The 16744-nt window shown below is 38.6% G+C and overlaps 1 protein-coding gene across 1 annotated transcript in view; it reads left to right on the top strand.

Moving 5' to 3' along the window:
- The window catches only part of FBXO11 (F-box protein 11), a 77324-nt gene that overhangs the window by 23978 nt on the left and 36602 nt on the right, over positions 1-16744 (top strand). Inside the window, exons 2-3 of the mRNA XM_059835799.1 lie at positions 13439-13566; positions 13675-13756. Of these exons, the coding sequence (XP_059691782.1) occupies positions 13459-13566; positions 13675-13756 (190 nt within the window). The 5' untranslated portion in view covers positions 13439-13458. The remainder of the gene's footprint in view (positions 1-13438; positions 13567-13674; positions 13757-16744) is intronic.

The following is a 16744-nucleotide window of genomic DNA, read 5'->3' as shown; positions in this document are numbered from 1 at the left end:
GGTGTTTATCTTTGCTTGTGGATCAGCCTGTTTGGAACTGTTGCAGGACTGTACACCTGTGACTCTTAGGATGTATTTTTGTGTGTATATATATCAAAATTGTCTGCAGAAGAATGCCTGGACAGCTATGCATATGCAAACAGCTGCACTTCTATTCTGTGTGTATTTGTTTAACTTTTCATCGACACTAAGAAGTACTAAAAGGGACAGGATCAAACTGTGTAGGCTTGTTGGGAATATGGGGGTAGAGCGGGAGTCAGCAGTAGTTATGGGATAGAGGGGAACCTCCCTGTGGGGCAGCTGCCATGGGAAATCTTGACATCTTTTAATATTCTCTACTCAGTCTTTCTCCATTCTTTTTTTCTGAAAAAAAAAATAATCAGGAAATGTAGGTTAAAAAAATCAGCAAAGGAGTTTAATGATTCAGGTTTTATCTGCAAGTGTTTTGTCCACTGACTCTCTCCAGAGTGTCTTGGTCTCTACATACCCTGCTTTGTGTATATGCCCAAGAGAAAATACGTGAGGCAGATGAATAGTGATGGAACTATCCAGACACGAATGGAGAAGTTGCATATTATGATGCTTAGTTTTCTAGATAATCTTTAATTTTTTGGCATGGTGATAAAGAACATTGTTCTTCCTTTTAAAGCTTCTTTAGGTCCTTGTGGCCTTCTAGCATAAGGGTTATTTTTGATGGCTGTCTCAAACTGTATTTTAAGGGCTAACAATATGGGATTGCTGTGTATAGTGAAGGGCTTTGAGAGTCTGGAAGGGGCTGTGGTGTTGGACTCTTTCTGCAGCCGTACCAATTTCCCATTGCTTTTTGTTGCATATGTTCAAACAGCTTTTACAATTAATGCACATTATTTTAAAATAGATTTTTAAATAGAAATTTACCGTACTGAGGCATGACAAATCATAGGGAGTTTGTAGGAAGTGTGGTGGGTCAGACTTCAAAATGGATATAGAATAAATTACAAAGAGCCATTCTATCTGGTCTTAAAATGGGTGAATACCTGGAACTATGGAAACTAAACAAAATGGGTGTTTAGTTGCATGAGAAGGAGGACCTGTTTAAGAAAATTTCAGGATTCTGCTGTAGGTATACAGAAAGACTGGACATAAATGGCAGTGGAGGGAGGAAAAACAACCCTTGAAAACTTTCAGCACTTCTGGATATTTCAGACAACATGAAAAATTAGTAGTTCCTCTCTGTTTTGTGACTTAACGCTTGCTCTCAGGTAACCAAGCTTACACTGCCTGCTTGAACTTTATTGTCTCTTAATGTTGTTAAGAATAAACTTGAAATGCAAATAGCAAGCATCTCCTTTATATGGGGGAATCTAAAAGGCTTTTTTTAGATGGTGTTTCCATGTTGCTTAGTATAACAGAGCTTTAGCTAAATTGGGACCATGAGAAAAACAGTTGAGAGATGCTGAGAAAAGAAGCTAGATACTTTTTTTTTAAATGAAATTGTCAGTAGTTGAAAATAGTTCATCAAGGTACAGGGCATCATCTGCAGAGTTTTAAACTTGAGAGCATTCACTGCAAGCACATCTCAATTTGGAAACTCTTAAATTAAGCTGCTGTTACATTTTTTTCTGAGAAATTCTGAAATACAATGTATCTTAATTAGTGTAATTAGTTGCCAAAAGACATAATTAACAGCTAAATGCACTGATTTTTGCCCTCCACCCCCACACACCTTAGCAGTTGCAGCTGCTGGTGTTTTAGTCTCCGAAGTTTTCAGCAAAACTGAGTTCCTGTGTCAAAATCAGTTGTTTTATGTATTAAATGTATTTTCTTCTGAAGTTCAAATACACTTGAATATATATAAACCCACATGTAAGACCTACCCACAATGTGAAATGACAGTGTTAATAGAAAATACTAATGGCAATTTAATAGCTACTTAGAAAAAGCTTTTAGAAATTCATTGATGCAGCTTTTCATGCATGATACTGCTTTTAATGGTAAAAATACATGATCAGTCTGCATCTGATGGCATGTTTCCATTGCAGTTGAAGACAGGGGAAAGTTAAACTAGGTGAGTGTTGTGGAGTGGTTGGTTATGAAGTGCTGTGGAATGGGCTGGGTAACTAATGTGTAGAGAATTTACACAGAGTGTTCAGGTTTAAAAAAAGTAGTATGTGTCTTTAAAAATAAACGTGGTTTAAAAAAAAAAGTTCTGTTTAGGAGGAAAGAAAACAAACAACAAAGGTAGAAACTTGGATTGATATATCAAAACTATGCCATTTGGTTTTCTAATAAAAAAATCAGGATGTAATATTTTTTTCTCCCTCCAGATGTCCACAAGCAGTAACTGCTGGATTGGGGTGCTTAGGAGATCCTTCCTCTACAGGGCAAGGAAGAACAGAGTGTCCTCCCTGTGCCGCTATTTCCTTGAACATATAATACAAAGCCTTATTTCCAGCTTTCCTGGTGTTTGTTTTGCAACACATGTTGGCAATGGAAAACAGACAGTTGTGTTCTTCCAATTTGTATTTATGTAATGTATTAATATTGTAAAACTTGGTAGACAAATCTATTTAGCTTTATCTCCCAGAGTAGAAGGTTTCAGTATGGGTAGTTCTCTGTATAGGGTTTACTTTCCTTTTTTCTCAAAGCAGCTTGGGTTTAGGTAGGCTGTTGGCCCCTAGTACTACAGTATTTGATGTTGATAGCAGTTTTTTTATTTTTACTGTAGCTCTTAACAAATTTAGATTTGAATCAGAAGTTGCCTACTACACTGGTGTTTTATAGTTTGATGACAGTTTTCTTAACCCATCTTAATAACATACATGCTGGCAAATGAGTAATGAGTAACAAAGCATTTTCTTCCCGCGCCCTGATGGTGCTTGGTTTTACTATAGTTCCACACGCTGTTTTCTCAGTCGTTTCCCTGAAGCTAAACAGAGCCGTGCTTCCCTGCTCTTGTCAGGCACTTTGGAGTTTGTAATTCAAGTAAGAGAATAATAGGAACAGTCATTTAGAAAAGTTTTCAGGGTAAGTAAAGACTAGATAAGTCTGGCTTGGTGCATGCAAACTTTGCCACAGTTAGTCTTGTAAAATTCAGCCTTATTACAAAGTACATTAGATACAACGCACTTTTGACTGGTCCAAGGATAATACATGCTTGCTTTCTTTTTTTGTGAGTGTTTCTGGCATGATTATCATTGAATAACCTTGCTGAAAGTCAGGTTAAAAATAACTATATATGGTAATAGGGGGTCTGTCTTTTTGTGAATTTGTGAACAGTATTTTTCTTTCCTCCCCAGTCTGTAGTGTATTTAAGTTTTCAGTATGCTGTTGCTAGGCACGTTGTTCATATGCTGGCATTCCATGGGTCTTTTGGGGGTAGTTGGGTTTTTTTCAGCTGTGAGATTTGAAATACTTGTGTTAAGTGTTGATTGTAGTACTTGGGCAGGAGGAGGAAGTAGCGTGTATGTTCAATGTCATTGTAGTAGCAAGTTAAGGGAAATAGCCAAAAGAGGTAGCGGAATTCATATTTTAGCTTTTGCGGTTCACACAGTGATCTTTTTCTAGTGACGTGTTTTTGGATATCCAAAATTGTATTACTAGCTCAAGGTAGTTTTTTTTTCTTTCAACTGTCTGTCAAAGTGACAAGGTCCAGCTCTTTGCCTCTGGACCCTGTGGTGCCCCTCTGCTTCTTCCTAGACTAATGGTTGGTGTAAATTGCCACCACAGCTGAACATGACTTGGAAACTTTGCTTGGTACAGTATGTATCTGCCCATCCATACCAGTAGGGATTTCTCCAGAAAACTACGCTTCATAGTCTGGTGGGTGGTGGTGTTTCTGAAGGCTATGTCAAAGTGTTATCTGGGATCTCTAAAAAGTCAAGAATCAAACTAAGATTTTCTTGGTGACCCTCTATTTTCCTAGTTACATAAGTGCTTAAGGTAATGGTTCCTAGTTCTTGATTATTGTATTTTCTTCCTCTGATGTAACATAATAGTAGGATACAGAAAGGGAAGAATGACAGCCAAGCCCAGTAAGCTTTTTAAAGTACTGTTAATGTACTTTCTCCTCCCCTTGCTTCTTTCTTGGAGGCAATAATACTGACTGTACCCCCCTCACCCCCCCAGCACACAAAGAACTGTCTGGGCTTTCATCTTGGTTGCCTTTTTTCCTTAGGTTTTTTGCCACTGCAAGACAGATCCATGACTGCCTTTCCTTGTTGTGATAGGCGTTTCAGAAACACTCTTAATTCTGAAGAACCTTAGGAAAATTCCTAGTTTACTATATCAAAACTGCTCCTTGACATAACTAGGTTCCTGCTGGGCCAATGTATTGATAGATGTCAGTCACTTCTGATGTAGAGTCCATATAAAGCAGATGGCTTTGCATGACAAGTATCTCCAAATCTGCTACCACTCTTAGTAGCAGGAGATACATGGGTGGGGTTTTCTGCCTGTGTTACAACAGTGCTCTACAGATGTGGCTTATGGCAGATAAATCTGTGGGAGGCTTTCATTTCCTGAAAATTTGGTGAAATGATTGTGCCCTGAGATTAGGTTTTACGGGAGTTATGCTTGAATAGTTGCAATGGTGTTTAGTCATAATGAGACTTGTAGCTATGTGGATTGTTTTATTGCAGATAAACTTTCCTGGCCTTTCAAGGGGAGCCATGTTTCTCTGAGCAAGGTCTCTCGTGGTTTCCCATGCATCACAGAAAATCTCTGTGAATGGATCAGTTACGGGCCATAGAAATTTTGAAGTGTAAATTGTAGATGCATTAAGTGAAATCTCTTCATTCTCACTGAACTTACTCATTCCTATACTGTGGGTTTCCCCCCATTTTTTTTCAAAGATAAATGGAGAAAAAATTAAGTGTCCTGCTCATTCTTTAGTTCCGGCAGTGCTAAAGGCAGTTGCTCATGCAGGATGAGATTAAGCTGGAAATAATTGCCACCGGAAGTTAATAAAACCAGGAATTTACAAACTTCTAATTCATTCTTTTTGGAGTTTATGGGTATCAAGAATATCCTTAGACTTATTCTAATTAAAGAATGTAAGCTTTCTACTTGAAAGCTGAGCTACTCTCTGCTTATTAGAAATAATCTATCCTCACAAGTATCTCATATTTATTTTACGTACGCTAGCTGTGGCATTTTTCTCAGAAAAATGTTATCTAGTCTGACCCAGGCTGTCAGACAAGATGGAAATACTGGTTTGCCTTAATGGCCATTCTGTAAAACTAATTTACTTAATTGTCCCAGCCGACCCCAGCCAGAGTCTGTCCTCTTCCCAATATATAAGTTCTGGAGGCTGGTTTTCATCCTGTCAGTGTCCAGCCATTTTCTAACAGCATAGTTCAGGGAAGAGAGTTCTCTCTTTCGGTTGGTTTTTTAAAGTGCTGGTGACTGCTTGGTTCAGCAATTTCTCTGTGCCACCAAAGTGCAGGTGTTCTGGTCACTTTGGTGTTGCTATTGGAGAGAGTATCATTTATTCCTGTCTGAGACACTATCTCCTGGTAAGGTGGGATTTTTGTAGGGAGGAAGACTAAGACGGGGTCTGTGTTTGGTTTTTTTGTTTGGTGTTATTTTCCATCCCAGTAGTGGTCACAGGGTTGCGTTCTCGCCTCTGTTCAGGTATCTTGAAGTACTGCCTGAAGTTAAAGTATGGTGGTTGATCAGAAACATCTTTCTGGTCAGTTGTGATGCAGAATAAAATGGGAATACTTGAACCTCTTTCGGTGTATTTTTATTGTTGTCAGTGGCTATGCTCTTCTAATGAGATGAAAGTTGCTGTAGTTCAGCTAAAGAGGGGGATGACCTTCGAGACTGGTAACTTGACTGCTCTAACAAATGAAGTGATAGGACCAGGTAGAAATTTTAATTAAATTGGTCCTAGTTGGAAACTTGAGTCAGTAGTCAGAATAGACTTGGGGGGGGAAAACCAGCTTGTACTAAGAAAGTCTATTTTCTTTAGTATCACTCAGAAATGTAATGAGGAAAAGCTCTTAAGCACTACATGGGAAAGGCTCTTAAACACTGTATATTCCTGAACTTTTAAAATCTACTTGGTCAGCTCTTTTGCTGTAGCATCAAGGAACCATGCAGCAAGGCCACAGCTTTGAAAGTATTGCTTTATTAATGAGGAGTGTGCCCAAAAAGGGATCCTTGTCCCTTCTCAATGAAAGCTTGTCAGAGCAGGAGTCAAGCTGCCTATTAAGCAGGAAGGGAAGTTCTCTTAAAAAAATACTTGCAAAGCAACCACCTGGAGATTTGTTTATTAGTTTGCTAAATGTTACAGACGATGCTGTAATACAGTTATCATCACTTTGGGAAAACAGTATAATTTTTAAAAATACCAAAGGAAAAATCTATCTCCTTATTCTAGTTTGTTAGTACTATTGTTTGAAACATGCTAGTGCTGATTATTAGAGCTGCTTGTACTAAGAAAAAGATATTTTTTTTCTTCCCTCTCTAAAATGTGTTACCTAGCAAAGTAGCTCAAGTATGCAGGTACTTGCACAATTATTCTGTATGTCTAATAAAAATGTGCATGTTAATGTATCTTTTTTTTTTTAGAAATGCAGTCTTCAACCTGTTGTGAAATATCTCTTTTGGAGGAGTGGTTGTGGCAAGGAACTAGAATTTTTCATCAGATCCTAGTTATCACCTTCTGCCTCTGGCTTCTGAAAAGGAAAATATTCTTCATAGTACCTGGAGGGGTTTTTAACTAGTGTTCACACATGGCTTTTGTCCTAGATGGGTTTAGACTATGAACTCCCTAGTGAACAAGGTTCAGAGATGTGAGTAGCTGTTTGATGGTTGATAATTTTTAAAGAAATATAGTTGGGGACAAGTTTTAGGCTTGCAGCCAGTTTATCTTTCCCAGTTGTCTCCTTTCACTTTGTGTCTGCTTTGTGCCAGCTCTAAGAACTTCAGTTTTTGCCTTGTGTGTATAAGCTGTATTTTAGTATGCAGCATTTTGAGGGTGCTAGTTGACCTAACAGACCTTTGAGGGAGTATTCTGTTTTTTCTCTCCCGTCTGGTTGGAGTGACCTGTGTAAGGATTGCTGTAGAGGGCTTCGCAATGCACTGAGGAGGAGAAAATAGCAGATTCTTAAATAAAAGTTAATTTCCATTAGATCCTAAGAGATAACACACAAATAATCTGAGCCTTAAGAAACTCTCTATGTAGACAGAAGTAGTAGTTACTTTTCTCCTTGTAGAAAATACATTTAAATGTGTTGTAAAACTAACATGGGCTTTTGAGCAAAAACAGATAGTTGAGCGTCTGATCTATTCTTACTCTTTTTAGGCCATCATGACTGCATGACCTATTTCCAAAGAGTAATAAGCTGTCTTATTATCAGTAAGAAATTGCATGTGTATTTAAAATATTCTAGTAGTCAGTAATGGTTATCGTGCCTAGTTGTTGCTTCCCAGAAGGTAGAATGTCTTTGTTCCATATGGTGTTCAGTAAGTCTGATCTTTCTGTAGTCTTTAAGACTTTATTTTTAATGTTAGGTCTGTCCCCTTTCCAAACTGAAAGCCTGCTACCCTGAGTGGAGAGCTGTCTCTGAATCTTTTTTCTTGCTGGGTCTCTTCCACTCCCAAACAGCCTTGCCTCCTGTCAGAGATTAATCCTTCTTGTTGACCGGTGCCATCACAACCTTACAAAAATACCACCTCTTAGATTTTATCTTTATGTGAGTCAAGCTGCTTTGGATACTGCTTGGAAAATACTGCAGGGTTTCTATCCATAATGATAATTAAAATATATTACAGTGTTTATTTAAGTCTCTTTTTTGTGTTAGTAGTAGATGAATTTGCAGCTCCTACTTATTTTAATATCAATTTTTTTAACATTAAACATAAAAGGGAGGGAACTGCTGTATACATGCCTCCTGTTTCTCTTGGGGTTTTTTGGGGGGTTTTTTTGAAGTCCTCTTTGGAGAAGTGGAACTTGACGGTGAAAGCCCACCAGAATGCTCTTGCCTTTAGGAAATGTTGGATCTGGCCTGAGTGAACTTTGCATGTCATCTTTCTCAGTTTTTGGAGTTGGTTTGGGTTTTGGGTTTTTTATTTTTGTGGTGGTATTCCTAGCTAGTGGCTTTCTCTTTGAAGAGATATTCAGATAGCTTTCAAAAAAAAAAAAGTCTCCATTTCAAAAGCAACCTTCTATCCATAATTTAAACAAACCCTTAAATGTTGCCCTGAATCAATGGGAAAGCTTCTGCTGGTGTGAAAGCTTTTTTGCTCTGAGATACTGAGTATAGAAATGGTACATTCTACTCTATCGTTCAGGTTTTGTTACTGTATCCACTTCTAAGTGTCAGCTGCTTGTTGGGAGTTTGCAAGGACATAGGGTGAGTGTACAGCTCACTCCCAGAGACTTTTGCCGCTTAAAGAAGAACGGTGGGTGGGTGTGTTCTCCTTAGTTTTTGGGTTGACAGTTTTTAGAGATGTTCATGTTTTTGCAGTTCTCGTATGTGCAAATACAGAACTCCTGCCTTGTATTTCTGTTCTGCAGGTTATTTTGCCTTTAATGCTATCTCTTTCGTGTGTACCTTCCTTTTCTCCTCCCTTAAACTTGTGTTGTTTGTCTTCTCCGTTGCAATTTTAAGCGAATCCAGCAGTGAGGTAGTTGGAGCTGTCATCTCGCAGGTTGGCAGTATGCCTTATCCATGTTTTACCAAATATATGGCAAGATTTGCTCTACCCAAAGCAACTGAGCTCTATCGGTTCACATCTTAGTTGCATTTCTCAGATTTTTCTTCTAATTATGAAGATGGACAGTGTTGGGATTTTTTGTCATAGTAGTTTGTTGTTCAAAAATTCCACCAGTACTTAAGACACTGTATGATGAACTCTCGTTATTGTTGAAATTTGTTTGATAGGCAAGATGAATCATCACTTCATTCAAATAGGTTCAATATGGGTTAACTTTATTTTTCAGAGGTACTCTTCTAGGACCTATTCCCAATTTGATACGGACTTCTCTATTTTAAAACTAGTTGGTTATGTTTCTCCCCATTTTCTTCCCCCAGTCTGCAGGAACAATTTCAATCTTGTGTCTGTTTGGGAATACCTGCCACCCCCAGCATCTGGCTCTCTTGACCGTAGACCTTGTTTGTTTTGTTTTGTTCCCCCTGTCCTGTTTTGGGAAGATATGGAAAAACAGCACAAAAAAGTGCAATTGCAGTGTTAAAACTGAGTGATTAAGCCCTACAGATTAGTGTCTGAACTTCCTCCCTTGAAACCCCTTCTTTTTTCTTTTTTTTTTCTGATAAGAGTATGTTTTGGGGGTTTTAAATACTTGTTAAAATTTTTTTAAAGCTGTTATCAGCCTTATTGTCTTCACAACAGTTGTTAATATTTAGGACAACTCTTGGAAATATTATCTGAACATGTGTAAGGTAGAAGTGAAACCACATGCGCATATTTTTGCGAAGAGGATGGTGTGGACATGATAAACTTTTTCTAGGAGTGATCTGTGTATTTATTTTTTTAATAAACTATTTTGACAGTCCTTTGTCACTTTTCTGTAACTTACAATGTCTTCATGAAACAAAAAAAGTTAATTGTGTACACTTTAACGTACACACTTCCATAGCATTTGTGGGACTGCAAGACAGTCTTGATTATAGCAGTTGGCAGACTGGCAGATTAATTTTATTTTTCCTTCCCTCCTGGAAGTATTTGTGCTTACTGGTTTTTTGTGGCTGTTAAAGCTTGTAGTGGTATGGGTCAGGTTTCATGAGTCGTTTTGAACGGTCAGAGAAGATACTCCTTAATTTAAATTTAGTGACACTGACAGGTCAAAACCTAAGTTTTTAATTTTCAATAAACATGGTTTTGTTTGAAATTATTTTGTCTTACTGTACAATATAATCAGTGTAAAATATTCGGGTAAATGTTGACTGGAGAGCAGACTGAACTCAATTAATCTCTTAAACTGCAAATATATTGCCTTGGTTAAAACTGTGACAGCATCTGGCAGTCATTTCAGCAGGTGTTTGTATGAGGATGTTAATATTACACACACACACTCCCCCAAATTTGTTTATTGACTTCTATACTTCTACCATCAACAAATGTGATCCTAATGCTTTTTATTTACGTTGCTAGATGCAGTAGCTGATACTGTTAGGCTTTAAAATAGGCTTTTTCAAAATATTTTAAAGGCACTGAGGGTCTGTATTTTAAAATTGATTTTTTCCGCTTTAAAGCAGGCGTATGTCTGTTACGTGAGTGTGGTTTTTAAAGGAGGATTTTCAAAATACGGCTCTTGGAGTTCTCAGTCTGTATGATGAGCATTGTCATGTTGCTTGCTCAGGGAAGGGTAATGTGCTGTCTTCAGAAAATACTGCTTTCTGAGAGGTATTCATCTGAAAGCTAGCACTGCAGCTGGGTTTAGTCTGTTCAGAGCTTACAATGGAACATTTGGAAGGCTAAAAACAAGCACTGAGGCTACTTCTGTAATGGATCACCTAAGACTTTCAGGCTTCCTGATAGTGTTTTGCTTGACAGTAACTACAGAGGGAGGCCACAGTTGGAAAAATATTGTCAGTTGTTCCCGAAATGCTAGAAATCTGTGCGGAAGCTGATCAACCCCTCAACGTGTGACCACAAACTGCTGTTGAGAAAGAAGTCCTCTAACTCGCCTGACTCTCCTTATCCTTCTAGAACCAGATTACCTGTGTGCAGTTAGCAGGTTCCTGGCAGGGCCAGGCTGGAGGCTCTTGGTTCCGGAAGCATTCTCCTCCCCGTGAGCCGCTCTCACAATGTGAGCCACTGTCGCGATATGTTCCGTGTGCACCGATACATTCCATGTGCACCGGTGCCTCCAGGCCAGCATTGCTCGGCAGCGCCGGGCACCCTGGCACACGTGTGCCTTGGGTGCCCTTCTGCTTCCCACACACCGCGTGGATTCCTGCTTTCTCCTGGTGCCCTGCTTGCATCTTCCTTGCTGCTAGGATGGAAGGTAGACTTTAATTCTTCTGATACCTGCTGTGAATCTGAGTGAATGTGTGCATATCCCTTAACGTCATCTGTGCTAGAAAAGTGATCTTCGAGCGGGACTCCTGCCATCCTCCTAAATCCACTGCAAGAAAATGAATACATTTCTTTTCTGCTTAGCCAGTCCTTCAGTGTTTCAGCCAAACTGACCTTTACTTCCATTTTCCCCCACAGGCGTCTGCCTTTTCTTCCAGCAGTAATATGTTTTGTCCTTAGTGGCCTCCACGGGTTTACTTCTAAGGACCTGATTGGGGTTTGTCTGCCCTTTTTATCACCTACCGAGGGATCAAAATTCTGTGCTTTTGATTTTTATTTTTCTTTTTTTCCCTATTTTCTTTGCTGCTTATGCTTTTGCTGTGTTTCACGTGGCAATTTTGAACTATTGTACTGACCATCCAGAAGAAGGGGGGGAAAAACGCAGCCGTTCTGACAGTCATTTTGTGTCTTCAATGCAAAACAGGGGAACGGGCTTCAGGCAAGGCACTCAAAATCCTTGAGTAGCATGCTTTGGGGGGATATTAGCAACAGAAATCGTAATTACTGTATCGGATCTTAAATAGAAATAAGGGGTGCAAAATAGATAGATGCTGTGGTGTGAGTACGTTTGGGTATTTGGCTATGAGAGCCTTGCTGCTGGCGGGGCCCACTTCAGACCCCCGTCTCTTTTTAACGCTCTGGCGCACGAGGGAAGGCTGGGAATTCTCCTGCGGCAGCTTCTCTCTTCCACCCGCTGATATCTTGTTAAATTGGTAGGGTATTTTCCATCAGAGGTGAAAAGAAACAGGTAAAACTAGTGAGTGAATCGTGAGCGTGCCACGGGTCTGCTCTCGGGTCTGTAACCTCTCGCAGGCGCGTGATGCCAACGCTGGACCGGACACTCCTTCACAGGGAAGTGCACTGCAGTCCATCTATCGATGTCCTCCAGGGTTTTTACATAATGTGTAAATAAAATGGAGGTACTTCTTGCAGGGTTAGTTTTCAGGGGGATTAACGAGCTGATGACACTCCTAGATTGCCCTGAGCTGTCTGTGTGAAGTAGCACGCGTGCCACCAGCTAACTTCTTCTTTATACCAGCTTCTGTCCTCTGTTAGATGACCTGTTTATGATACATGGCGAGGTTGGCAGTTTATGAATATCTGCTAAGGTAGAGGAGAAATTGGGACCAGAAAAGAGCAGGAGGACACTGAAATAGCTCTTTCTTCAAAATTTTCTTGGTTAGCTGTTACTGATGCAGTAGCTTGGGCTATAAAGGCGTGCATAATCCTATATAAATGCAATGTTTTGTAATTTATGTCAAACCCTCCCCCCCACCCCCGCCCCGAAACCTTAGGAAAATCATGAGGTTAAGATCTTTAAATGTAAAGGAATCTTTAGAACTTTTAAAATTGCCTTTCTTTGTGTTTTAAACAGACTGGTTTAATATTTGAAGGGTAGGGGTGTTTTATGGTGGGTTTTTTTTTTTTTTTTGACATCGGTCTCTCTTCACCCTAATGTATTCAGGAAAACTGCTTAGTCTACCGTATTGCTTTTCTGGTTGTCACTTTTACATCATGCTTTACCCAGTTTCAAAACGAAAAAGCAGTTAGAAAAGGAAGTCCAAAATTCTTTTCTCACAGTTAAGCATCTGCAGAAAGTATATCTTTTACTTAAGTGGAGCTGAGCTTTAATTTATTTTCTAGAAGGTTTTTGTTCTGGCCTTTTTTTAAATCCTTGTAACTTTATTATGTGATGCTAGTTGTAGGGCATGCAATGATAAGTTTCGAGTATGTTCCATAAATACATGAACATAGAAAATTGAAACTAATGAATCAAAAACTTTTAAAATTACACTCATTGCACTTTCTGCACTTTTTTTTTTTCTTAAAGGTTGGGGAGATAATATACTCTTATTTTTCTAAGTATAATTTAGGCAAACAGAATGTATGTATTTAAAGCTCCCTCCATTTTATAGAAGGATTTGTATGCTGGCCTGGGCTATTCCTGAAGTGTTTAGGGAAAATTCTGCCTTGAGTTTTGTACTAAATGCCATGTTTACTCAAGGATTTCCTGATAACATCTGGTTAATAATTGAAACTCCAGTGTTCTTCGTTATGCTGATAGTGTTAGGTGACAAATTTGAGGTGATAGACTTAGCACAGTGGATTATATGCTTGCAGAGAAACTGAAAGCCTAGGTTTTTGGGGTTTTGTTGGGTTTTTTAAGCAGCTTTTGGTATAGCTGCTGTGTACATATGGAGAACATAAGTTAATTCATGTGTACTTTCTCATGTAATTTTAGGTATGCTGTGTATATTCTGACTTTTTTCACTGAAAGTTCTCTGTGCTGTAGCACTTCCTCCCCACACTCCTGACTGGATGTATTTATGTGAAAATTTCTGTATAATTTTTTTGGTATAAAAGAAAACTACAATTCTAACTAGCAAATTTCCTTTTTTGTTGACAGATGATGATGTACCTGCAGATATGGTTGCAGAAGAATCAGGTCCTGGTGCACAAAATAGTCCATACCAACTTCGCAGAAAAACTCTTTTACCTAAAAGAACAGCTTGCCCTACAAAGAGCAGTATGGAGGTAATTTTTGTTTGTTTTTAATTCTTACTGTTTTAAGAATAGGAAGCTAATTAGTGCTTTTCATAAGTTACCTAATGACTGAACTAATTCTTATTTACTTCATGAAAGGGTGCCTCCACTTCAGCTACTGAAAACTTTGGTCACAGAGCTAAACGTGCTAGAGTATCTGGAAAATCCCAGGATCTATCAGGTAATAACTCTTTTGGACAAAAAAGGGGGTGGGGGAGAAGGGGTGGAGGCATTTTGGCTTCGCACATACACACCCACGCACACCACCCCCGAACTTATTTTTCCCGTCTGTTCTCCAACGAAGAAACAGTAGTGAAAAAACCAACTACAAACTTGTTCTGATCTTCCAGTTTGGAAGCATCATTTTAATTTGATTTTTAGAATCTGGTCTTTTAGTCTGCCTGCTTCATTGCAGGCACGTTGGCTTGGGGTTTTTTGGTTTTGTTTGGTTTTTATTCTCCTCAAAGTGCTGTGTGGTTGTATCCAAGCTACTGTTAGAAGCAGTATAATGGTGCAGCATTCTGACTAGGCTTATTTACCATTTCTCATATTGATGTATTGTTCCAGTTTAGAGGCAGTTTTGGTATGTCATTATAGCATTTCACTGGTGAGAGAGGGAGAGAGTTTATGTGTGTTTATAAATAAAAAAATACATATATACCCACATACATATATGTACATGTATTTCACACATATATACAGTATATGTACATTGTATATCAAACACATACATGCAATACATGTGTATATAATTATATTCTATGTATTTTTTATTTGTGCACACACACATTATATACCCACACACACACACATATATATATATATATATATAGGCGCACATATCCTGCTTGTTTTTTCTGCGTCACTTCTCAGTCTCTCTGCTTCTACCCCTTTTTGTCTCCTGACACACTCTTTAGTTCCAGGAGATCTGCTGTCACTTTTCCCTGGAAAATCAACACCAACGCTTGCCAACTCCCATTGATGTGGTTTCTGTTGCTTTTCTTGGGGTTTTTTTAGTCCATGTCTCCCTTAATGTTGTGAATTAAAACTGAGCAGCTGGCACAAGGCTCTAGTCCATTTTCATTGCTTATGTTGAAGTCTGCTCTTTCTGGCTTCTCAGCTTCTCCACAGTGTAGATTTTATCTTTCAAGTCCTCTGTCTCTTTCCCCTCTGTTTTATTCTCCCCTCGCCTTTGATTAACTTTTCTGATTTCAGCAGCTGTTTAAGAAACACTTAACCTCAGATTTAAATCCTTGAAATAGCCAGAACCAACTGAACATCAACCTGTGTCATTCTACTTCCAGTTTCATTTCCTGATCTGATATCTGAAGCCTTGTGCAAAGTCATCTTGTCATAGACTCGATTTCTCTTGCCAGTTCTTAGGTTTTTTCTTCAAGGTCATTCACTTTTGATGTGCTCTTCATTACCCTTTTACTAGCCTCCTTGCTTTAGTGAAGGTATGTAACTTTACTGGAGTCCTGTGGTACAAATTAGAGCATGAATGACACTAATTTCCAAAGGAATTCTCCACGCTTTCGCTGCGCATTCCTTTTGTTACATTCTTGAGCTCATGTGGGGAAAGTACGGGGGTTGTGGAGGCTTCTCCAGCATGGAATTACCAGAGGAATTGTAAGCAATGATTTTGTAATTGTACTTTTAAGATTGTATTCAAACCAGTCACAATCTAACAAGGGAGTGTCCCTCTCAACCCGTTTTCTATTAATCTCTTTCTCCGTATGGATGATGGTTATTTTTTATTTTCCCCATTGAGTTTTTGGGATATTCCTTTAAATTTGTACAAGTATTGATTGCAGTGAGATTTTCCCCCCCCCGGTGTTTGTTGGCATAGGTAATGATAGCTCTTGCAGCTGAGTTGTAAGCATGACGCTTTCTGGATTATCATCAGTGGAGATTGTATATTGTAATCTGGAACATAGAGCTGTTTATTTTAGAACTGTAGATGAAATGAAGGCATGGGACTAGAAACATAGGAAAATGTCTTGGTGGAGAACCATTCCTTCTCGTGTGGACTCTGAGTTGAGGAAAATTTGGCGGAGATGAAAGGAGAAATGCCCGTCAGTTAGAGTTTTCAACTAGAGTGGAGCCAGTAGCTGGAAAAACAGAAGACTATTCCTTATTCTAATGCTGATTTCAGAATTAGTGCTGCTGAGAGAGAGTTTCAAATTGTAAGGAGGAAAAAAAAAAAATCAGTCTTGGATACTGTCAAGAACACATCAGAATTTTGAGATACTGACATGTTGTTTTTCTGTTATGTGCAACCCTGTCCTCCAGTGGTCTCTGCAGTGGGCAATGAGTTCTTCAACCCTGAGACAGAAAGATTAATGAATATAGAAGAATCTTGATGAGAGAACAACACATTGTAGAAAATATCTAAATAATCTTTCACTTAATCTCTTTTAAGTAGAATACAAAAAATGAAGAAACCAAAAATTTAGATAAGAAAAAGGTATGGTGAAGCTGCGCTGCTTACATCACAAATGACTGGGGAACCTCCAAATTCAGCATTTGTTTGACATCTGTAGAAAACATTTACAGCTTTTAGAGCTTATTGATACAAATATTTGTGTCATATGCTAATACAATATTTCTTGATCTACAGAAAGATTTAAATTCGGTATATTCTGACTGTTACCTTACGTTACCTCAACTGTAAATGTATGCTTCCGCTTACTAGGTTATTTCAGTCTGCAGAACCACTTGTCTCATCATGTCATTTTTAATCCAGGGTTTCAATCATTTGACATACTCTTCCTTTTTGTTTATTACTGCATAGGTTTTTTCCTCTCTTGCTTTAAGATCGCTACATTTGCATATCTGTTTTATACTGGGCAGTTCTTGCTGACTTTTAACCATCTTTGGAAGACTTCAGTTCAGAGACAAGTAATTTCTTGCTTTTCACTGAACCTACAGTGTTGCAGTAGATACTGAGACTCTAGGTTATTGGATCACTCATTGATTGTTCTGTACTTTAGGTACGTGCACAGCTCATAGTTCACAGAACTTGCTACCTTTTTAAATTTATTTTTGACTTTTCCTATCGATTTAGAAGATATTTTTCCAATAGTGCTGCATGCTATGTTTTCTGACATATTTTTGCTTCTTAACAAAAAATATTTTTACTAAATGCCTCCCTATGGAACAAAAGCTA

Source organism: Gavia stellata, chromosome 2, assembly GCF_030936135.1.
Source record: "Gavia stellata isolate bGavSte3 chromosome 2, bGavSte3.hap2, whole genome shotgun sequence".
Classification (NCBI taxonomy): domain Eukaryota; kingdom Metazoa; phylum Chordata; class Aves; order Gaviiformes; family Gaviidae; genus Gavia; species Gavia stellata.
This window is presented reverse-complemented; position numbering and strand designations above follow the sequence as displayed.